The sequence below is a fragment of the Lactuca saligna genome, chromosome 7 (assembly GCF_052625555.1).
Source record: "Lactuca saligna cultivar CGN05327 chromosome 7, ASM5262555v1, whole genome shotgun sequence".
Lineage (NCBI taxonomy): Eukaryota > Viridiplantae > Streptophyta > Magnoliopsida > Asterales > Asteraceae > Lactuca > Lactuca saligna.
Genome location: NC_136423.1, coordinates 11,829,595 through 11,852,458, shown reverse-complemented (window position 1 = coordinate 11,852,458; position 22,864 = coordinate 11,829,595). Strand labels below are relative to the sequence as shown.

Below are 22,864 nucleotides of genomic sequence, written 5' to 3'. Positions count from 1 at the left end.
ATTAAAAGGAATTTTAACATTGAAAAGAAGTTTGGTCTTCTAGTTTTCTCCATTAAATTGATGATCAACATCATTTGTATGTGAATGTTTTTAAACAAGAGTAGAAATTCTTGTTATTATTAAAATGTAAATGTTTGTATATCGCAGGTTTGATACAATTCGGATGTATATTTTCATGCATTACCTTTGATACTTGATGTATGTATAATTTAATCATCGAAATGCATGAAGAACAGTAATAAATAAATAAGTAAACACTGCATGGATGATGGAACTCGGATTTGATAACCAAACACCATATATATTAATCAAAGTACGATAGACAACAACATTAAAAGATAATAATAGAGAAGAGAGTCATTAACATATTAGATAATCAATCAATCAATGATCATGAGGCTTGGAGGCATGGATGAGGAAGATGAGAACCGCAGCCAACAACACCGGAACAATCAGAAGCACCGGGAATGATGGTGGTGCCACCGGCCCCATTACCAGTGGCAAGAACAACAGACATCCCACCACAAAGAGCATGGCCACCACCGATCCGACACCCCAACCATACTCCATGTCCTCCATGTCTTCTTCTTCGATTACGAGCTTAAGCGTTCCACTTTCTGCCTCACGATCTTTCTCTCTCTGTATGTATATCTTTTGCATGCATGGACGTGTACGTATTTATAGGAACAGGATGTGGCGGTTGGAAAACGGTTTTTAGCAGCAGACCCGTTGTGACGGTTGATGGTCAAATCGTCAAGTGCCGTTACGTCATCCGGATAATAGTGAAATTCGATTTACTAATCGTTGCCTCCTCTCAGTCCTGTGACGATTATTATTATTTTATTATTATTGTTATTATTATTATTATTTATTATTTATTATTTATTATTTTATATGAGTTTTTAGTAGAATAACCTATTTTTGCGTATGTTGTGATTTTAATTAATTATTAATTAATAATTAATAATAATTAATCGCTTATTCTGAAACTTTCATATTATTTCAATGGGAAAATCGTAAAACAAATTACGTATATATTAACCTCTTTTTTTTTTCCTTTAGGTTGTTGAGGAATATACAATTATACATCATTCCATAGTCTACACCAACGATTAGCTCAAGCCCAGGCCCAAGTTTTAGATAACACAACAAAGCCCAAGTTTATCAAGACAAGATCAAGATCCAAGTACCGAGACAATCCAATCCGTAATATTCCTTTTATATTTTGCAAATATTTATATAGGTCCTTAAACTTGTTGAACAAATACAAATACAAATGCTTCATGCTTAACTCAGGAAAATAAGTTTGATTTTAAAAACGTACTTATGTGACCAATTGTTTATAGTAGCTTACATACACATTATCATCCATTCGAACAATTTAAAATGTCGCATAAGCAAACTGTCAGGCCGTGTTCAAAGGTGGGCAACCCGGGTGGTCGTTTATGACTCATGTCTCTAAGGGCCCAAAATTCCTAAAGTATATGGTATATATATAGAGTGAAAAAAATCAACTTATTTAAAAATGCTAGAAATAATATTTTTTCTTTAAATTAGTTGTTATAATGTTGTTGCCATGTTTTTGCTTTTTAATATTAAAGTGAATTTTATAATGGTTTTTTCTATTTTCAACTTTAGAGGTCCATTTTTTCTTTTCACCCTAGATCCACTATATATTTGGACCGATCCTACAAACTGTGTCACATGTACAAATATAATTGTGATAAAATATATATGTATAAAGAAATTGGCTACTAACATTGTCATAGACTCATAGTAGCATATGAAAGAAACTAAGAAAGTGATTCTTGAAAAAACAGTTGTTTAGTAAATTGTAAGATAAAATTGCAAAAATGGTCCTTGTGGTATGTATTTTTTTTGGGGTTTTGGTCCAAACCACGAGTTTTTTTGGGTTGGTGGTTCTTTTGAGCTAGTTTGCTTGCAGTTTTGGTCCCTGTCCAAACTAAAATGACTATTATACCCTTAATGAATTTAGTTTTTATTTTTCTTTTACTTTTTTAAATTGTTATTATTAATAAATATAAAAGTAGGCTCTCTCTCTCTCTCTCTATCTCTCTCTCTCTCTCTCAGTAACATACACAACACATCACCACCAGCCCAACCCTCCCTCTTCGATTCCATCTCGAAAACAAGAAGAAGAACTGAAGGAAAAGCTACCCTCGGAACCCCTTTCCCACCTCGTCACCATCCGCTGCCACCACCAAAAACAACCCCTCCACCACCCTCCATTGTTGTTATGTTGCTACTTATGAGGCCCCTCCATCCCCCTTTATCTTCGTCTTCATCAGAAAGCAACAGAAACCGACAGCAGGAGGTTGTCGCCTCCTTCCATCATCACAGCATCAGCCATTGTCACCTTGTTGTTGTTGAGCCCGACCACCTCCTACTGCCTCTCATTTCACCGTAAATTCCTTTGCACTGCCATTCTTTTATGATTTTGCTTTGTTGGTCGTATCAATGGTTGGTGATGGTTGGAGTCCTCACAGTGGCAGCGACCAAGGTGGGAGCGGGTGGTAACGGTAGAGTGGGCTAGCGTTGCAGGCGGGTAATGGAGCCCCGGTAACCTCCTGTCGTTTCGTTCTTGCTCCCGCTCTACGAAAACTATGAGTTGGGAATGAGAAGGAGGTCGGGGAAGGTGTTTCCGACAGCAACAATTGTAGTGGTGATGGTGGTTTGCGTTGGTAGCCCAAGGGAAAAACAAATTGTGGAGGCTAGAGGCGGCTCCTGGTGGTTCTCGATGGCACAACTACAACAACATCACCACCCCTTCTTGGTGGTTGTTGTGCTTAACAGTGTAAGAAGGAAATGAACACAAGAAAAAAAAGAACGTGAAGGGTGGGTGATTGAGGGTGTTTCACGGTGGTCGAAGGTCACCGGTGGTGGGTCTATGGCGGGGTAATGGTGGTACAGGGGTGACGATGTAGTGGTGGTGTTAATGATGAGAATACAGGTGGGAAAAGAAATTTTGGTGGGTCTAAACATGGAGTTGAAGGTGGTGAATGGGTTTAGGAAGTTTGATCAGGAAGGAAAAAGAAAAATTGCAGTTTCTTTTTTTAGTCATTAACTTTCGATGAGAGAGAGAGAGAGAGAGGGTGGGCCCAAATTAGTTATTTTTTTCTTTTTCTTTTAAATTAAATAGAAAAAAATGTATAAAATATATTAGAAAGGGTATTTTAGTCTTTTCTGTTTTCCGAGGGACCAAAACTACAAGCAAACATAGTCAAAAGGACCACCAACCCAAAAAACTCGTGATGTGGATCAAAACCCCAAAAAAATGCATACCACAAGGACCATTTTTGCAATTTTGTCAAATTGTAATTAGCAACAAAATAAGTAAAATAAAATACAGATACAAAAGTACAATGACATTTATTTTAACTTGATTATCAAGACATTGAAAATACAAATAAAAAAAGTACGTTGAATCATGGAGTTCAACCACTTGGGAATAGTTTGATATTTCTTAGAATGGAAGATGAGTTTGTGTGTAATGTATCGTGCCACATCACATTATGTGAAATTATATGATAAGAAAATAAAATAAATGGCATAAATTAATCGAAAATCGAAGGGTGACAATGAAAATATAATGTATTCCAACTAGTTAATGTATCGAACGAGTGTGGGAAGTGTGTTTATGATTGGTGTTCACCGCGTGCTCTCAACCACGTGTCATCATTATAATTGTCCACATTTTCCCAAATCAACACGCCTCTCATCTTTATATGTCACTTGCATTCATTAATTCCAACTCGTACTAAAATTAAAGTCTAACAAGAGAGCGAAAGAGGGAATGGCGAATGGCGAAGGTTTCCATGGCTACCAAAGACCCCATCCTCATTCAACATTTGGTAAAATTGTTTGACACCTTTTGCTTCAATTGCATTAATTTGAAGTTTTTTGTGTTTATTTTGTTACTTGGATGAAGTGCTTAAGTAGATGTGGATTTGTTTCTTTCGGTATGAACCAAATGTAACTTCTTCTTCTGATCTGATCCGATGTAGAGATTTTTAGTTAATTAGGTTATCGTGTTTGGTTTGTTAGTTGTTACACTGCAAATTAAACTGTTTATGATTTTGTTTTGAAAATCTAATGATGTTATGTATCTTTAATAATGTTAATAATAACTAATAATTACACATACAGAGAAGAAAAGGAAAAACCCTATTTCGATTTAGACATCAAAACACATATCTTTCTCTTTTAGAAAGGTGGATTTAAGTGGATGATGAAATTTTTTGAAGACGTTTTCTTTTGTGTTGAAAAAGAAAAAATAGAAAATGGTTTGGATTGGGAGAAAGAAAGACAAATATGAGGAAACAAATGGCATCCATCCCATTCATGCTCTCTCTCTCTCTGCGACCCCACACACCTCTTACTTTTTGTGTTTTTATTTTTTTAATATTTATTTCTATTTTTAGTTTTATGTACTTGACAAGTAGCTTTGGTTTAGGGATCCATTTCCTAATTTTAGTTCTAGTAATTCAGTTTCTACATAATTTATATTTGGCGTGTTCCGATTTTTATTATTTTAGCAAAAAAAATGGATTTTTAAGAACATTAATTATTAAAATAAATAAGATGAAATCTACCAACATACTTAGAATTCCAAGCAACTTTTTTCTTAAACCGTAAAAAAAACGTTTGTTTTTTTCCTTCTTACTAATGTTTTTTTATCTTTTAAGAGGCTTGTAGATTTTTTTTTAACAGTGAGGTTGATGGTTAGAAATTAATACTACGAAATTATCAATGTCTGAATTTGAAATCAGATCTTCAATCTAAAAGATAAAGCCTCTACAAAATAAGTTAGTTCCACATTGATAATTTTGATCTAATTCTCTTTATAATTATTAAGATATTTATATATTTAATCAATAATCAATAATAAAACAATATATAGAATGAAATCTTGTTATTTTGTAAGTTTGAGAGAGTATCTTATAGGACGAACCGTAACTATTTTTAATTTTTATTAAAAGAAATCTGATATTCTGTTTTTTATTGACTTTTTGTAATTTTATTTTGTTTCGTGGGCTTCAAACAAAAATCCTTGCCTTTTGAGATTTATAAATGTTAAAAAAAAACAAAAAAAACAACCACAAAAATGACCAAAGTTTTGTATGTTTTCCTTTTTTTTATTTACTTTGTTTGGTTAAATAGCTTTTAAATGAAGAAATACTTGAATATTAGTTTCATTAATGGTGACATATTATCGGGCATTGTGATCAGGAGCAAGGAATTGGATGCAACCACAACCGGAATCCACCAACAACATCAACGAATGCCTTGTTCGAGAACAAGATATGTTCATGCCAATAGCAAACGTGATCCGCATCATGCGAAAGTCCCTCCCTCCTCATGCCAAGATATCTGATGATGCTAAAGAAACAATCCAAGAATGTGTTTCTGAGTTCATCAGCTTTGTGACTAGTGAAGCCAATGACAGATGCCAGCGTGAGCAGAGGAAGACGATAACAGCCGAAGACGTCCTTTGGGCAATGAACAAACTGGGATTTGATGATTACATCGAACCCTTGACAATCTATCTCCACCGCTATAGGGAGCTTGATGGTGGCGAACGTGGCTCTGGAAGTCAGTCTCTTATGAAGACAGACAATGTTAATGCTGATCATACTGCTAATTCCATGTCGTTTGGTAACATCGATGCTTTTGCGCCTGTTTTTCATATGCGTGATCAACTGTTTGGCCCTGCTACTATCGCTGGTTTCTTGAATGATCCTACAGCGAACGGTGGCCCTTCTAGGCGAGCTGCTTCTGTCGCTGGATTCCAGCCATATGCTCAGTATAAAGAGTAAGGGCGAGATACATGCCAGTTGACAGGGACAATGATGATGATGATGATGGATGCATGTTTGTTTGTTTCTTCTTTTTCAGTCATAGAGGATATTAATTATAGAGCAGGAGTTCTTTCTAAATGGTTTGCTTTGTTTTGTATTGCCAAGGTATGTAAACCGTTGGCATACCTATCAAGTAGCAGCTAGTAGTCTGCATCTAATTGTAGGGGAGAAAGGTTATTATATATGATCCGGTTTGTTTGGTTTGAATTTTAATTAAGTCTATGTTTGTTATTAGAAGCTAGTTTATAACATCATCCACAATTATAAGTTTAATTTGATAGTTGAATAAGATCACAATTTTATTTTTCATTTAAATTGATGAAACTTTGTCATTGTAAAATATCATATCATATTGACATTCAATGGCTTTAAATTCAATGGTCATTAAATACTTGATGGGAAAATGAAAAACCTCACTTTTGTAGGACAAAAGGAAGCTAGATTTAATAGATAATGAATAGAAATAAGAACATAGTGGTTTAAATATATAAGTGTTTGTTTTTTCATACAAAAGATAGAAGCAAAAGATTACAACCGTTTCAAAAGTTGATTAAGTAAAATGTCTGGACGGGGCGGCGGAACATATCGGGCTATGCGACTTAACAGGGACGGCTCAACAAGTTTGGGGGCTCTAAGCAAATCAACAATTTGGGATCTTTTTACATTTATTATATTTAATGTTATGAACCTTCATCCTTTCTCTATGTATCATAATGACATTAATAAACTAAAAAATTTTAAGAATGGCGGAGTTAATTTTATATATATATATATATATATATATATATGTGTGTGTGTGTGTGTGTGTGTGTGTGCGTGTGTGTGTTTTACAATCAACATTGAACAATCACCAAGATGGATTAGGAATTAGGATTATACATGTAGCTTGCTGCCTTGAGATTTGAGAATAGAAGTATACAAGATAATGGAAATTGGAAAGATCAAATCTAAAAAAAAAAAAAAAACTAAAAATAAAGAGAAAACGGATTGAGAATACAATTATTCTATATTGTAAACTTGTAATCAATTACCAATGAATAATTCACAAAGTATAACTGAAAATATAAAATATCATTGCAACGTAACACAGTAACAATGAGCTTTAAGTTTGGGAAACATCAGAAATTTTTGAATAATGGACTGATGGAGTTTACCTTCAGTAATAGATAATCAGATGAGTAGATGACAATAATCGATCTTTCCTTCAGAGATCAAAATGTTGCCTAATAATCGATCGTATTCATAGATTGTAATGTTTTGATTTTTGAACAATGGAGTTTGCCTACAAAACTACAAATCATGAGAAGTGAGGAGTTATCATAATGTTGTTATGGAGAACAGGAGAAGCTAAGAATGGAGGAGGCTAGAATCATGATCGTTAATCAAAGATTCACTGATTTAAGTTCGAGAAATTGAGAATGGAGAAGAAACGTCGTAGCTTGTAGAAGAAAAAGAACAAAATTGGCATGTGTGAAGGCTAGTAATCCAGATTCACTAATGATAATAGGTATTGGGTATTTGAGTTAAACGGTGTGATTTTTGAGTTTACTTAGCTTTAAGATCGAATTCATGGGATAAGATACAATATCAATATCTACAATATCATGTTGCTTTTGTAGATACATCAGCATAATATACCTTGAGATAAATGTTTATGCTGATAAATATATCTCTCATACACAGTCATATCCTTTTGCAGAGAGGTGCTGACAGCTAACCACAATAAGCATAACGTAGACCATGTTTTAACAAGGTTACCCCTTTGAAACGCTCTTCATATACGTGCCAAAGAAGGTTACAATCTTTGATAATTTTGCAACTTTAATTTCATTTGAATTTTCAGGAAAAATGATTCAAGAGGGTAACCAACTGTTGAGTTCGTTTTCATTTGGTCTTTTTTTTTTACTCAATATACCATCGAACTTGTTCTTTGTGTTCACCATAACCCTTTGACAGGCTATCACAGGTCAAAAGGGTTATGGTGAACGCAAACAACAAGTTCGATAGTATATTGAAAAAAAAAAAAAAAAAAAATTGATCAAATAAGTACAAACGCCAAAGTTATTTTTCCTAAATCTATTGGTATAATATATAAAAAAAATCATGTGCAAAATAAATTTTTGATTACCTTCTAAATCATTGTTGTGCCACCACATTCTTTTTTTTTTTTTGGTTTTTAATCAAATCTCGGTCGTTAATTTAGTCTAATAAATTGTCGGGATTGATTCTTCCGGTTGGAATAATTGGTGGTTTCGATCAAATTAAACCAGTCAATGTGATGACCAAACAATTTGTTTTGGACCTCGTCAGAATCGACGTCTAGACTCATCATACACGACCTACAACAGTTAAACAGAAAACTACTCCTCCAATTCATTGACTAGATTTGGTCCGCGACATAAGTAAGACACGTGTCAGTCAAACTCCATTGAAACACTCCAGATATAACCAGTACCTCCATCGACTAAGACCTTGTAACTTGTAAGCTGCTAATGTAGAACGACCTTCGTCTTTGCTTCATCTTTCTCAATCAAACAAAGCGTTTCTTAAAAACCCATTCCTAACAAAAAAGGAAAGAGGGCAGAACCAAACCCAGTCGTATTCTGACCTAAAAGGCTAAAACCAGGTGACTATCATCCTTCTTTATATATTCTTCTCATATGTAGTCAATGGATTTTTCACTTTTCTTATTAGCTTGATTTTAGCCAAGCTAATTTCTGGATAACTTCCGTTGTTGTTAATATTTTCGCATTCTCTGCATATCATACTTCAAATACTCCATCTGCTTGTACAATTAGCCAATTAGGGCTCCACAATATTTCTTTTTGCAGTTGCAGGTCATATATATGGGAGAACCAATTGGGATTTTAAAAGTGATCGTAGTTCGAGGCAAGAAACTTGTAATCCGCGATTTCAAAACCAGTGATCCTTATGTCATCGTCAAATTCGGAAATCAGGTTATCTTTCAAATATACAGTTATTCATACCTGCTTTCAATCATCGTCAAACTCCAACATTTGGGTAATTTGGTTCTATGTAATGTGCAGACGGCAAAGACGAAGGTTGTAAACAGTTGCTTGAATCCTGTCTGGAATGAAGAGATGACTTTCTCGCTTGTAGAACCTGTTGAAGTTCTAAACTTGGTAAATTCTGAATTCTCCAAACTTCATTCCACATTTATATGCTTATATTCTTACAGATTATGCGTTTGCTTTGTGACAGGAAGTGTTTGATAAAGACGTTTTCAAGGCTGATGACAAGATGGGACATGCTCATGTGAACATTCAGCCATTGGTGACAGCAGCAAGATTGAGGGAGATTTTAGGGGTTTCAAAGGAAGGAACAGTATTGAGGAAGGTGATCCCTGAGACTGATAATTGTTTAGTTGCAGAAAGCTCGATTGATTGGGTGAAGGGTGAAGTTGTACAAGATGTTTGGTTGAGGCTTTGTGAAGTGGAATCTGGGGAGATTGAGTTGAAGCTCAAGTTCATGAAGCCTCCTGTTCCTTTGTTACCTCCCAAATCCCAAGTAGTATAAATATTTGAGGCCATATGGGTGTGTTTGCTGTTGCAGGTTATGAAGATCTGATGATGATTATAGTACAAGTTTAGGATTTTAAGTGTTGAAATTGATTCATAATCCATTGTTCTTTTTGCTAAATCTGAAGCTTTGTTTAGAACAAAAGTAGGATGTTAATGCTTAGTGTTTTTGTCTTGGTCAAGTAATATACTTTGGTCAATGGGAACTTGGGATTAGGTAAAATGAAGTAATCATCTTTCAAATTGATCAACTAATTAAGTGTTGATCATCTCAATAAACACTGTTTGTCTAGAGTAGTGAATATATTTTAATATTGTTCATAGAAATCTGCATCTTTCTCTTTTTTGTTGAAATCAGTTTAATGTTAAAATTGTTGGCGAATATATTTATTATATATGTTTTGTCTCATCTTGTTTGATGTTTGTAAGACAGACTTTTGTCCCTTACAAAAACTAAAGGACTAAAAGACTAAAATCTGTGTCGGTCGTCATCTTGATAATCCAAAAATAACTAATCTATTGCAGTAACCTTTGGCTTTGAGTTGACTCACAAAAATTTATTATAGTAGTATCATGTGAGATGTGTAATTAAGATATACAATTACCTGCTAGGTGGGATACATAAGGGTCCAATGCTTATTAGAAGATTAATCCATATCAAACATTTGATGTTTTCTAATATAAAGGATATCTAAGAATTACACATTTGATAGCTCCTTACTCCAACTTGTCTCCACTACTATTAGCTACACAAAATGACGAAACAAAGGAGCTTATCATATAACAATATATATATATATATATATATATATATATATATATATATATATATATATATATATATATATATATATATATATATATATATATATATATATATATATATATATGGATGTTTAAAACCAATAGTATAGTGTACGCTTCAATTTTATATCTAGGTATATACCGGCTTTCTAGTTTTGCTTATAGGAAAATGGCTGCGTTACTTTTGTACGTTTTTGGTTATTTTTTTGGTACATGAATTATCATTAAACTTATATTTGTTTTTTTTTTAAAAAATACCATTTTGACCGGCTATCGTAGGTCTAGCCGGTGTACCTGTTCAAAAAAAAAAAAAAATCATTAAACTCATATATGTTGTTCAATAAACACAATTATACTTACATTTTTATAAAATAACTATCATTAAACTAAGTTTTGTACACATTTAATCATTTTTTGTCTTTTCTGGTTATCATCAATTTTCCGACCACTCTCTAACAAACACGATTTTAAAGAAGAAAGAAAACACCATTTACGTGTTCATTTTTTAAAAACATTGCAAAGCGAACATTCTCTATTTTCTCCTCTCTGATGAAAAAGCCAACATCCCTCCTACTATGCTCATATCTTTGTCTGCTCTTCTGCTTCTCCTGCTAGTTTGTGAAAACCACCTTACCACCACATCTACCTCTCCCATTTCTTTTTTAATATTAATTTGAACTAATTGGAGGGTTAAATCAATTTATAGGTTTGAATGTGAGTTTGAATCGATTTTGTTGTGGGTTCAAGTTGATTTTAGATTACTTACTTTGTGGTGGTGGTGGTGAAAGGTGGTGATGGGTGGTTGTGGTGATGAAATGTGGTGCTGCTAGAGGTGGATGATGGCAGTTGTGGTGGAAATGGATGGTGTTGGCCGAAAAAAATGACTAGTACCTTGCTAGAATAATCTTTTTTTACCACTGACCTTGCCAAAATAGTCCCATTTTGCTCTTTTGAATCATTTTTACATCATGTTAGATTGCCTCGTAAATGGAACTATGTTAGTGCATTACCAAAAGGAATTTGGGACTAGGGATATCAAGGTGTACAAGAAAGGTGTTTCTCCCCAAGTGGTTGTGGTTTCAAGTCGCGTTGTGGAAAAAGATGTAGAATTAAAGGGTGTGTGCTTTTGTCGTTTTAAAAATATGAAAGTATGTTGCTATAAGTTGCTCTAAAAATACTCATTTTGCTTCATTTTTACTTGATGCCAAAACACTCACTTTTTTTTAACCATTTGACCTCTTACCAAAACAACCCTTTTTTGTCCAAAAATGCTCTTTTTGAACCATTTTAACTTAATGTTATAATGCCCATTTAAGTATGTTGCTATAAATGGCTTCAAATGTCTAAAAGTACAATCCTTATTGATAATCAAATCACATTAAAATACATTGATATAATAGATATATGACCATATTAAAATTCCATTCCAATTCAATTACATAAACGTAACTCGCACATTTCATCATTAAAAACCAAATGAATATGAAAATTACAACAATGACAAATAATAGAAGATTAACCATGAAGAAATCACTCCTTTATTTTTGTCCAGCATCTCAGGTTTCATTAGTTTCCTCTCCATGTCAATGCTCTCCTTCTCAAGGTTCATATTGTCATTAGACAAGACCATATTTTCCTTGTACACATTCATTTTCTCATTGTCCAAATCAACAACATTGTCTTTATACAATTGAACACATAAATCCTCATCAATCCATAAAAATACAATCTTTTGAAGGATTTTACAGAAAAAACGAACAATGTGACTAAACATTACAAAAAACAACAAGAATTTAAAAAAGAATTTCATATACCTAATAATGGAGGCACCGATGACAAGTGGCCTAGGTTTTCCTTGGTTCGTGAAGTCCACATCCTTGTATGTCAACACATCTACACCTAATTTGTTTATGGAGCTTGAAACAGAAGAAAAAGGAAAAGAGAGGAAACCCGTTTAAGAAGCTCTACGAAAACAAGAAGAACTAGAGTAGGAGGGGCAAATTTCTTATACATTGTACATATTTAGGTTATGTTTGGCAGACTAGCTGAAAAGCTAGCCGGTAGCTAAAAGGCTAACTGATAAAAAATAACGTTGGGTAAAAACAAACTGATAAGATAGCTAGAAGATATAAAATGACATTTAAAGAAATATATACTTTTAATAATTAATTAAGGTTGTATTCGGGAAATTTTTAAAAAAAAAACTAATGAAAAGCTAGTCTAAGTAGCATTTAGAAAAAAATAGCTTATAAAATAGTTTATCGACTACTTTTCAACTTGCTAAACATGACAATTTAAAAAACTCAAAAATAAGCTAGCTTATTAATTAGTTGTGATATGCTCAATACAACCATATTTTATGTCGCCACATCACTATTAGATGTCACTTATTTTAAGACCAAATAATCAATGAAAGCCCTTGGTTTAGGCTAGCTTGTTACCTCATTAAATTAAACAATTCAAAAAATAAAATGGTTTAAATGTACTAAAAATATAATGATTTTTTGTAAGAATTTAATGCTAATAGATTAAGTTTTTATGAGATTTGCCCTAAATTAAATTTAAGCAATTCAAAAGATAAAGTGGTTTAAACATACAAAAAAAATACAATGATTTTTTTTGTAAGAATTTAATACAATAGATTGAGTTATTCCTAAATTAATTATAATAAATGGGTTCTCGCTGCATAACGCGACTATCTACTAGAGCCTCAAAACATTAATCTCTCATGTAAAATCACCGGTCCGCGACTCTCTACTAGAGCCTCAAAACATTAATCTCTTATGTAAAATCATCTGTCCCTTGTTTGGTAGCCATAAATTATTGGTTCATAAATTAATTATAAAAAAGAAGAATTTATAAAAACAACCATATTCGTTAATGACTTCGCAAAATTAGCATTTTTTCCGAAAATAATCACACAAATCGTAGGTGAGTAATCACTTATTCACCTGTAATTTCATGCCTCCCAGCTCTAATCTCATATACATGGGTTGTGAATCGGGGCCTATGTCCATGGAGCGGTAATATACAAACCTACAGTTCTAAAATAACATTGCGTGTCGTTTGGTTTGCTGGAATCCATTGAAATTAAAAGGAATTTTAATCTAATTCTATCATTTTCCTTTGTTTGGTTCAAGCTTTCAAAAGGAATTTGATTCCTAAATGAGTCAAATTTTCCTTTCAACGAGAGAAAATAAATTCTATCAAAAAACCTAAGGAATTAAAATTCATTTCAAATAAGAATGTTGAATGTTACCATATTACCCATTTTAATTTTAACACTATATATGAAACCCATCTGTCACAGTGGTGGAGCTACATGAGGCGTTGGGGGTACTACAACATCCACAAAAAAATTGTTTTATATATATAAAATAACTAATTTGTAAACATGATCTAAGTTATTGTAACCCTGACTAAAGGGATTGTATAATGTTTTGAATATTGATGGTGTTTGCTCCCCCGTATCAAAATTTCTGGCTCCGCCACTGATCTGTCACCACCACCACCACCACCACCACCACCACCCACCATCACCTCCACCGCCACCTACCATCACCACCACTAGTACCTTCACTACCACCACCCTCCACCCACTAGCATCGTCACCTCCACCAACATCGACCATTGTTACCGCTACCAACACCGCTATTACCACCACCACCTCCACCACCACATATCATCGTTGTCACCACCCGATACATACCACCTCTACCACCACCACCCACCACCGCCACAACCACCCATTACCACCACCATCACCACCTATACCACCACACTACCTTCCACCTCTACCACCATTCACCATCGCAATCATACCATCACCGCCACCACTACTGCCATCACCTCTACCACCGCCACCAACACCTTCGCCACCACCTTCATCACCACCACTGTTACTACCACCATTGCCACCTCCACCACTACTCATGATTGTCACCATCACCATCACAATTACTACCGCCACTATTGTCATTACCTTCGCTACTATCCGCCATCACCTCTGAGACATCATCACCACTATAGTCACCGTCAACATCACTGCCACCATCACCATCATTTACTAATTTTGTAATTTATATAATCTACTTTCACATATAAGTTTTAAAACAAAGTAAAAATAAACAAAAAATGACAATTTTGTTATTTTATATTATTTCAGTTTCATTTTATGCCAACCAAACATAATATGAAATTGGATTTAAATTTCATTCCCGCCAACCAAACAGAATATAGAATTTGATTCAAATTCCTAGCATATTCCAATTTCTTAACATATTCTAATTCCTTCAAAAACATTCCGTAAACCAAATATCACCTTAACTTTAACATTTTTAAATTCAAAAAATTCTCCCAACTCTCTCTAATGACCCACGAACAACATTCACCTGAAAACTTTATAAGTAATTTGTCTCTTTCATATTCTAGTTATAATACATTTAAGATGGGTTTACATGTATTTATTAGTAAAATAGCTGTAGATGAAATCACAACTATATGGTATGAAATATCAGGTGGAAAATTGTTAGATGGAAAACAATGCAATTTCCTAAGATAAAAAAATTTCAAATTTTAACTAGAGTGTTAAGATAAAAAAATTTCGAATTTTAACTAGAATGTTTATACAGTAAAATGAATCGTCTTTTAGGTTATCTTTTTCCAACTAAGCATGTCGAAGGTACGAGGAGGGAAAAGAACAATCCGAAATTATAAATTTCAAAACAAATTAGATTATGACCCGCGTTAAGAGGAAATACATAAAAATATAGAATATATAGATATTACACCATAGGAAACATAACAATTAAAAATACATTTCCATAACTATTTTAAATTCATTAACATACATTATAATAACTATTTTAATTTCATAACAATTCAAAGTACATTATCGTAATCAATAAGGGAGATGATTCGTAAACAACAAAATTTTTCCGTACGCAACAATTTTTGCTACATTTCAAAACAAATTCCTCCCTCTTTCGTTGAGGGTTATCGAGGATCGCGTTCGTGATGAAGCAGCAGACGCTAATACCAGATTCTGGTTTCACGGACCATCAAAGCCCTAATTCAAACCCTAACGACGGTTTAAATGGTGGAAAGGTGACGGATTTAGGAAATGGGAGCGACATCGTATACTTTCCCCGTTTTCTGACGCCGGAAAAGTCATGGGGGTATCTCCACTATCTCAATAAACACATCCCATGGACAAGACCTACCATTCGCGTCTTCGGTAAGCCTTGTGTCCAGGTAAACAAACCCTTTCAACTCCTAATTTTCACTTTCATTCCTCTACACCCACCAACAGATTACTAACGATTAGCTCATCATCGTGTCTATAGTTGTATCATGAATACCGAATGTGTTTCCTTAGATAACGTATCGTGATTTGTATTCCCTTGTTTCTCTAGAACTCTCTTTGCATTTGAGCCAGTTATTTTCAAAATTGGTAAAAATTGTTTAGCTCCTACAGTACAAGTATTTACAACTTCGAAAATTGGGAGTCTAGAAACTAGATTCATCTGTTCTTGAAGCTTTCCTCTCCCATATCCGACTTAAACTTGTTAATATTCTCTACAGCCTAGAGATGTATGCTACATTGCAACTGAAGGCTTGAAGGAACTAAGTTACAGTGGATATAAACCAGATGCACATTCTTGGGATGATTTTCCACCATTGAAGGAGATTCTGGATGAGGTAAAAATGATATGATCGTATGTATGGAATCAAGCTATAAATGATGCGGATTGATGAACTTGATATGATTTGGGTTGTAGGTACACAAAGCCTTTCCTGGGAGTCATTTTAACAGCTTACTTTTAAACAGATACAACAGTGGAAATGACTATGTTGGGTGGCATGCTGATGATGAGAAGCTTTATGGAGACAATCCAGAAATCGCCTCAATCTCCTTTGGATGTGAACGTGACTTTTTGTTGAAAAAGAGAAGTTATAAGAAATCTCAAGGTACACTTTGTATAAACTAGCTTATTTTTTGAACTTATTGCAATGTAATGTTCAACGAGACCATTATGGTAGCTTATAAACTAGCTTTGAGATTTATTTATTTATTTTTTATTTATTTATTTTTTTTTCTTATCGGGCTTGTGTGTGTGTGTGTAGGTGAAGTTGAGGGTGAGCCTCCAAGCAAGCGATTGAAGAAGAGTAATGGTGTAGAGCAATATAGTTTTAACTTGAAGCATGGTTCGTTGTTACTGATGAGGGGTAACACACAACGTGACTGGCTTCATTCAGTGCCTAAACGGTTAAAAGCGGGGTCTACACGAGTTAATCTCACATTCAGGCGAGTTATGTAAATAGGAATGCTTGTGTAAAGTGTAAACACTCTTGTTTTGTTGAAACTTGAAAGGGATGTAGAAACAAGAATGGAGATGTATTCCATTGTGTTGTTTTGGAGTAGTGTAAGATTAGATTAATTTGCAATTAAAAAAAAGTTAATAAGGTTTTATAAATATGCTTTAAATAGTCGAAAATAAATGTTTAGTTATTAAATTATTACTTCTTTCAAATATAAGTTATTTATTGAAGAAGGTTTCTAAAGATACTTCTTTCTTTGTCATTATTTTAAAATATATTTAAGATGGTTAAACCAATAAAATGTATTTAAAATATAATTCAATCACAACCAATAAACCTATAAAATGTATTTAAGAGAAGAAAATTTTCAATACAGAGAGATAGGCTAAGAAAAAAAACTCAAAATGTAATCTAACGCGATAACAATGTATATTGGATTCGTTTATTTTGCTACTTACATTACTTGGGAGACGTGTAGATTTGAATGTTGGATTGTCATTTGGTTTGGAATTTCACAGTGGAAAAAAAACTCTAAAATTTAAAAAGTCAGAAATCCCATAAATAATTCCACAACTTCGAAAAAATAATTTATTTTTACTATACTCTTAACAAAAAAAATTAAAGAAACACGTAGCAAATGTAAATTATATATATATATATATATATATATATATATATATATATATATATATATATATATATATATATGATACAATTATTTAAAATAAGAAATTTGATTGAAAAACAATAATATTTGATAATTTGAAACAGACATTTGAAAAATAAAGAAAATATTTTGAAAAAAGTTATTTGCAAAAGAAAAAAATGCACAAAATATATTTTTTTCCGTCTGAAATGTCAAAAACAAATCCAAAATTATTTATTTTGTATAAAATTGCTATTTTGTAAAAGATAAATAAACTTAGATTTTTCTTTTGTTGTTATAACCGTCGGTTGAATAAAGGCTTACAAAAACTCTCAGGATTTATTTCTATATTTCAGCCGTTGCATGCCAGTGTGTTTGTCTCGGCTATCAGAATTCTGAATTCTGAAGATCTTTGGATTCTGATGTTAAAATCAGTGTCTAACTGCAGCAACACTATAATCCCCAAATCCCAATTCTTCTTCTTATTCTCCTTCAGATTATCGTCGTCTTCTCCGCGAAGCAAATATCACAACTATTATCTCAGAAAAAGAAGAAAATGGCCACACCCAGTTTACAAAGCCCGGTGGCACGAGAAACTAAGTCAACAACACGCAATGCAAGCCCTTCGACAGCAAGCTTCATCATCGTCATCATCACCGGCTAATCTCCTCTCGACTCTCATCAGTTCTTATGCTCTCTACAACTGCGACCCAACTCCAATTTCTTACCATTTTGTCATCAAAACCCTAATTAAAACCTCTCAATCCCACTACATTCCTCCCGTCCTCTGCCACCTCGAGAAAGACGAGAAATTTGAAACGCCCGAATCGATTTTTACTGATTTAATCGAGTTCCACGGTGAGAACGAAGAGTTTCAGGAAGCAATTGATCTTTTCTTTAGATTACCTGATTTTAGGTGTACCCCTACTGTGGATTCGCTCAATTGTTTGCTCTCGGTTTTGTGTAAGCGAAAAGAGGGCCTTGAAGTTGTGCCACAGGTTCTGTTAAAAAGCAGGTTAATGAACATTCGTCTTGAAGAATCCAGCTTTTGTATATTAATCAAAGCGCTTTGTAGATTCAAAAAGCCAAAAAATGCGATTAGTTTGTTGTATCATATGGTCGATCATGAAATTGACATTGATCGCGGGAGTTTTTCATTGATACTCTTGACATTGTGCCAGCAAAACGATCTCAAACGTAATGAAGTTATCGATTCGGTTGAAGAAATGAAGAAATTAGGGTTTTGCCTTGACAGAGCAGATTGGGTGAACGTAATTCGGTTTTTGGTGAGGAGAGGAAACGGCAAGGAAGGATTGGAGGCGTTGAGTGAAATGAAATCCGATGGCTTTAAGCCTGATGTTATTTGCTATACCATGGTTATGGATGGGTTGATTTCTGAAAGAGACTATGAAGGCGTAGACCAACTGTTCGATGAAATGCTTGTAATGGGTTTGGTTCCTGATATTAACACTTACAATGTGTACGTGAATGGTTTGTGTAAACAGAATAAATTTGACGATGGAATCATGATGCTTTCAAGTATGGAGGAAATCGGGTGCAAACCCAATACAATCACCTACAATACACTACTGAGTGCTATCTATGAGAGTGGAGAAGTTAGTAAAGCAAGTGACTTTTTGAAACTTGCGAGAGGAAAGGGTGTTTTTGTGAACTCAAGAACATATGATATAATGATTGATAGGATGGTTAAAGAAGACGATATGTCAGAAGCTTTAGATCTCTTGAAAGAGATGGTGTCCAAAAGCATGGTGCCTCAGCCTGCAACTTTTGATGAAATTGTTTGCAGGTTGTGCAAGAATGGATTATTTTCAAAAGCAATGAATTTGCTTACTGAAATGATGGGAAAGAATGTTCTTCCGGGTTGTAGATCATGGGAAACACTGTTAGTTGGATTACAAATTGAGCATTCATTTAATGAGATTAATTTGAGTGCTATGGAAACAATATCTGCCAAAAATAGCAACTCCATTAGTAGTTAGACACTAAAAGCAAGTTCCTGTATTATATCATCCTACTTCAGTTTATTTCTATTACACCTTTGTGTTTTCAATATATTATCTCACCTTTGTGTTTTCGATATATTATCTTGTCAAAGACATTCTCAATTATATGATTGTACTTACGATTTAAAAATATGGACACAAGTTTGTCTTTATGTATTTAGTAGTCAACAAAAGCAACTTTGATTACAAAACAAAACAAAACAAAGGCCGTTGTTTACTTTTGGATCCATTCTAACTCCATTGTGTATAATAATAAGGTTATTGACCACACAACAAAGGTAGTCTACCAAACAACCACAGCCCATGACTCATTGACACGTGTCTCTATTTGGATAAGTTATTGTTTTCCTTTTTATTTGTCTTTATTACTATTATATTTTATGTATGTTACCAACTCCTGTATCACATGGAAGAAAAAAACAACACGTCACCTGTCTTGCATGACAGAACCACCGAATAAAACATCAAAACACACACACACAGTCACACACAGAGAGAGCAAAAAGATGGGAGAACCAGACGACTTTCCTTTATTTGAAACCAAGCTAGCTAAGGGACGAATCTTGTTCAAGCTTTATGCAGCATCGATGGCGATGGGTATATGTTTGATATGCGTTTATAGAGCAACCCACACACCAGAAAAGGGCAAAACCGGAAGATATTTATGGATTGGGTTGTTCATGGCTGAGCTATGGTTCACCCTCTACTGGCTCATAACCCAGTTGGTTCGATGGAATCCAGTCACACACCATACCTTCAAAGAAAAACTCTCTCACAGGTCTCTTCCTCAAATCTCGTTAACAATATCATCTTCAACATATGAATGTTGTCTCCTTATGTTTGCAGGTATGAAAACATGCTTCCTGGTGTTGACATATTTGTCTGTACAGCCGACCCAGTAATAGAGCCGCCATTAATGGTGATAAACACTGTGTTATCCATGATGGCATACGATTACCCACCGGAAAAGCTCAACATTTATGTCTCCGATGATGGTGGATCAGAGTTAATGTTCTATGCACTTCTAGAAGCTTCTCGTTTCTCCAAACACTGGGTACCCTTTTGCAAAAGGTACAAGATTGAGCCACGTTCACCCTCGGCTTACTTTGCTCATGCATCTCCTATCAACAACGAATGGTCATCCATCAAGGTAGGCTCCCAATATAGGTAATACACTAATAACATGAATACTTATATATTTTTTATATAATTAAACAGAATAAATATGAAGAAATGAGGAAACGAATAGATGACACCACAAGTTTAGGGAAAGTGACAGAAGAGATGAGAAAAGAGCATAAAGGGTTTCAAGAATGGGTTTTGGGTTCAAACAAAAATGACCATCAGGCTATTATTCAAGTACTTCGTATCTTTCACATACTACATATTAAATAAATAAAAAAACCATAACTTATATAATTATATACATAAAGGTTAAAATTTTATATATAGATACTAATTGATCAAAGAGATCCCGAAGCAAGAGATACACAAGGGAAAAGTTTGCCAGGTTTGGTATACGTGGCACGTGAGAAGAGACGTGAATGGCATCATAACTTCAAAGCAGGAGCCATGAATGCTCTGGTAATCTATATTCAGCACATCAATTCATGTATGATAAAAAGAAAATGTATTGAAGATGTAGTGATTTACTAATTTGTAAATGAATCAACAGATACGAGTGTCATCAAAGATAAGCAACAACCCAATAATTCTAAATGTGGATTGCGATATGTACTCAAACAACTCAGAATCCATACGAGATGCCATGTGCTTTTTCATGGATGAAAAAAGGAGTGAAAAGATTGCATTCGTACAGTTCCCACAGTACCATGATAATCTTACAAAAAATGATATTTACAGCAACGCTTTGATGGTCATCAATGACGTAAGATTGTTTTTCTTTAATTTTTGGACTGAATGAACTGTCTGAATGTAAGTAAATGACTTTTTTACCCTTGTGATAAAGGTGGAGTTTGGAAGTTTGGACTCTTACGGGGGGTGTCTATACATCGGAAGTGGTTGCTTTCACAGAAGAGATACTCTCTGTGGCAGAATCTATTCCCTAGACACAAAAATCAATAATTGGGAGAAACAAAATCATAAAGAAATTACAGAAAGTATTGATGTGATCGAAAACGAATGCAAAATTCTTGCAAGCTGTAGCTATGAACACAACACTCAATGGGGAAAAGAGGTCTCTCTCTCTCTCTCTCTCTCTCTCTCTCTCTCTCTCTCTCATTGCAGAATATATCTAACTGTATCCATACAGATGGGAGTAAAGTATGGGTGTCCAGTTGAAGATATTATTACTGGACTTTCCATACAATGTAGAGGTTGGAGATCTGTCCACTTAAATCCAAAAAGAAAAGCATTTCTAGGACTTTCTCCAACTACACTGTTACAGACACTTATACAGACAAAAAGATGGTCAGAAGGTGACTTCCAGATATTCTTATCCCAATACTGCCCCCTTGTATTCGGGCACAACAAAATTCCACTGAGACTTCAAATTTCTTATTGCTGTTACCTTTTATGGGCTGCAAATTGTTGGGCTACGCTATATTATGTTTCTGTCCCTTCTTATTGTCTCCTCGCACACATCTCTCTGTTCCCAAAGGTTTGACTTTTCAAGGTTTTCAAAATCATTACATTTTGTTTTACTATAAATAGCATTCATATGTTTGATTGTATTTAACTATTTATACCTACAGTTATCAAGCTACTGGTTTCTACCTTTTGCATATGTATTCGTTGGAAAATACGCCTACAGTTTAGGGGAGTTTTACTGGTTAGGGGGGACAGTAAGAGGTTGGTGGAATGACCAAAGAATGTGGTTATACAGAAGATTAACTTCTTACCTTTTTGGATTCTGTGATGTTATCTTCAAGTCAATTGGGTTCACCACTTCTGGTTTTGTCATCACATCAAAGGTTTCTGAAGAAGATGCGTTACAGAGATACAACAAAGAGATCATGGAATTTGGTGCCACGTCACCAATGTTCAACATTTTATCAACACTTGCACTCGTTAATGTTCTCAGTTTTATTAATGGAGTAAAGTGGGTGGTTATGGATTCAGACATTAATCATTTTAGGGAGTTAGGGATACAGATGGTTTTATGTGGTTTGATAATTCTCATTAACATTCCTTTATATGAAGGGATGTTCTTTCGTAAGGATAATGGGAGCATGCCCTCTTCTGTTACCTTCCAGTCAACTATTTTAGCTGTATTATTTTGTGCAATAGCCATTATGTAGATTGCAACATGTAAAAATATGTCTACTACGACTCATACTCTTAAGTTATTTATTAAAGAATTTACGTAAAAAAGACAATGTATAACTAATAGCCAAGAGGCTGTTTCTGTTGAGTTGTGATTCACCCTTCTTACCCTATAGCCACTAATCATATCAAACATGGGTCCCGTTCCCGAAAGAGAAAACGGGGGTTAGGTATGAGCTCTACGGATTTGGAAAAGAGAACAATAGGTTATGTGATGACAATCAGGGGTATTGAATTCACTTGGTTGTTTATGTTACAGAGGAGTGTTGCTCTTTCAACCACATAAGTAGAGTACATAGTGATTATAGAAGCAAGTAACTAGCTCATATGGTTGAAGAACTTCCTATAAGAAATTAGGATGCAACA

At 34.2% G+C, this 22,864-nt stretch overlaps 5 protein-coding genes across 6 annotated transcripts; 4 read left to right on the top strand and 1 right to left on the bottom strand.

Annotated features, from left to right (window-relative positions):
* Positions 1 to 280: 280 nt before the first annotated feature.
* Positions 281 to 635, bottom strand: LOC145006608 (uncharacterized). Its single transcript, XM_078965687.1, has one exon. The coding sequence runs from the start codon at positions 577 to 579 to the stop codon at positions 385 to 387; it is 195 nt and encodes a 64-aa protein (XP_078821813.1). The 5' UTR covers positions 580 to 635; the 3' UTR covers positions 281 to 384.
* Positions 636 to 3,794: 3,159 nt separating this feature from the next.
* On the top strand, positions 3,795 to 6,063 carry LOC145005252 (nuclear transcription factor Y subunit B-6-like). Its single transcript, XM_078964317.1, has 2 exons — positions 3,795 to 3,872; positions 5,251 to 6,063. The coding sequence occupies exons 1-2, from the start codon at positions 3,815 to 3,817 to the stop codon at positions 5,835 to 5,837; spliced, it is 645 nt and encodes a 214-aa protein (XP_078820443.1). The 5' UTR covers positions 3,795 to 3,814; the 3' UTR covers positions 5,838 to 6,063.
* A 2,208-nt stretch (positions 6,064 to 8,271) lies between these two features.
* On the top strand, positions 8,272 to 9,745 carry LOC145006490 (Calcium-dependent lipid-binding (CaLB domain) family protein). Of its 2 annotated transcripts, none has more exons than XM_078965583.1 (4): positions 8,272 to 8,505; positions 8,717 to 8,836; positions 8,927 to 9,022; positions 9,102 to 9,745. In XM_078965583.1, the coding sequence occupies exons 2-4, from the start codon at positions 8,726 to 8,728 to the stop codon at positions 9,414 to 9,416; spliced, it is 522 nt and encodes a 173-aa protein (XP_078821709.1). In that variant the 5' UTR covers positions 8,272 to 8,505; positions 8,717 to 8,725; the 3' UTR covers positions 9,417 to 9,745. The 2 variants fall into 2 exon arrangements, with proteins under 2 accessions (XP_078821709.1, XP_078821708.1); XM_078965582.1 differs by having other exon boundaries at positions 8,274 to 8,505; positions 8,711 to 8,836.
* Positions 9,746 to 15,157: 5,412 nt separating this feature from the next.
* ALKBH2 (oxidoreductase, 2OG-Fe(II) oxygenase family protein) lies at positions 15,158 to 16,698 on the top strand. The gene is made up of 4 exons (XM_078964395.1): positions 15,158 to 15,475; positions 15,806 to 15,922; positions 16,003 to 16,192; positions 16,349 to 16,698. The coding sequence occupies exons 1-4, from the start codon at positions 15,239 to 15,241 to the stop codon at positions 16,540 to 16,542; spliced, it is 738 nt and encodes a 245-aa protein (XP_078820521.1). The 5' UTR covers positions 15,158 to 15,238; the 3' UTR covers positions 16,543 to 16,698.
* A 2,911-nt stretch (positions 16,699 to 19,609) lies between these two features.
* Positions 19,610 to 22,508, top strand: LOC145004818 (cellulose synthase-like protein E6). Its single transcript, XM_078963818.1, has 8 exons — positions 19,610 to 19,991; positions 20,060 to 20,363; positions 20,432 to 20,572; positions 20,666 to 20,797; positions 20,889 to 21,101; positions 21,183 to 21,410; positions 21,486 to 21,833; positions 21,928 to 22,508. The coding sequence occupies exons 1-8, from the start codon at positions 19,654 to 19,656 to the stop codon at positions 22,471 to 22,473; spliced, it is 2,250 nt and encodes a 749-aa protein (XP_078819944.1). The 5' UTR covers positions 19,610 to 19,653; the 3' UTR covers positions 22,474 to 22,508.
* The last annotated feature ends 356 nt before the right edge of the window (positions 22,509 to 22,864 follow it).

Excerpts from the sequence above, each read along its gene's own strand:
- LOC145006608 (XM_078965687.1), bottom strand. The coding sequence starts at position 579 with ATGGAGGACATGGAGTATGGTTGGGGTGTCGGATCGGTGGTGGCCATG.
- LOC145005252 (XM_078964317.1), top strand. The coding sequence starts at position 3,815 with ATGGCGAATGGCGAAGGTTTCCATGGCTACCAAAGACCCCATCCTCAT. Across the intron at positions 3,873-5,250 it reads CCATCCTCATTCAACATTTG|GAGCAAGGAATTGGATGCAA; the intron begins GTAAAATTGTTT and ends CATTGTGATCAG.
- LOC145006490 (XM_078965583.1), top strand. The coding sequence starts at position 8,726 with ATGGGAGAACCAATTGGGATTTTAAAAGTGATCGTAGTTCGAGGCAAG. Across the intron at positions 8,837-8,926 it reads TCGTCAAATTCGGAAATCAG|ACGGCAAAGACGAAGGTTGT; the intron begins GTTATCTTTCAA and ends TGTAATGTGCAG. Across the intron at positions 9,023-9,101 it reads CTGTTGAAGTTCTAAACTTG|GAAGTGTTTGATAAAGACGT; the intron begins GTAAATTCTGAA and ends GCTTTGTGACAG.
- ALKBH2 (XM_078964395.1), top strand. The coding sequence starts at position 15,239 with ATGAAGCAGCAGACGCTAATACCAGATTCTGGTTTCACGGACCATCAA. Across the intron at positions 15,476-15,805 it reads TCGGTAAGCCTTGTGTCCAG|CCTAGAGATGTATGCTACAT; the intron begins GTAAACAAACCC and ends TATTCTCTACAG. Across the intron at positions 15,923-16,002 it reads TGAAGGAGATTCTGGATGAG|GTACACAAAGCCTTTCCTGG; the intron begins GTAAAAATGATA and ends TTTGGGTTGTAG.
- LOC145004818 (XM_078963818.1), top strand. The coding sequence starts at position 19,654 with ATGACAGAACCACCGAATAAAACATCAAAACACACACACACAGTCACA. Across the intron at positions 20,573-20,665 it reads ACCATCAGGCTATTATTCAA|ATACTAATTGATCAAAGAGA; the intron begins GTACTTCGTATC and ends TTTTATATATAG. Across the intron at positions 20,798-20,888 it reads CAGGAGCCATGAATGCTCTG|ATACGAGTGTCATCAAAGAT; the intron begins GTAATCTATATT and ends ATGAATCAACAG.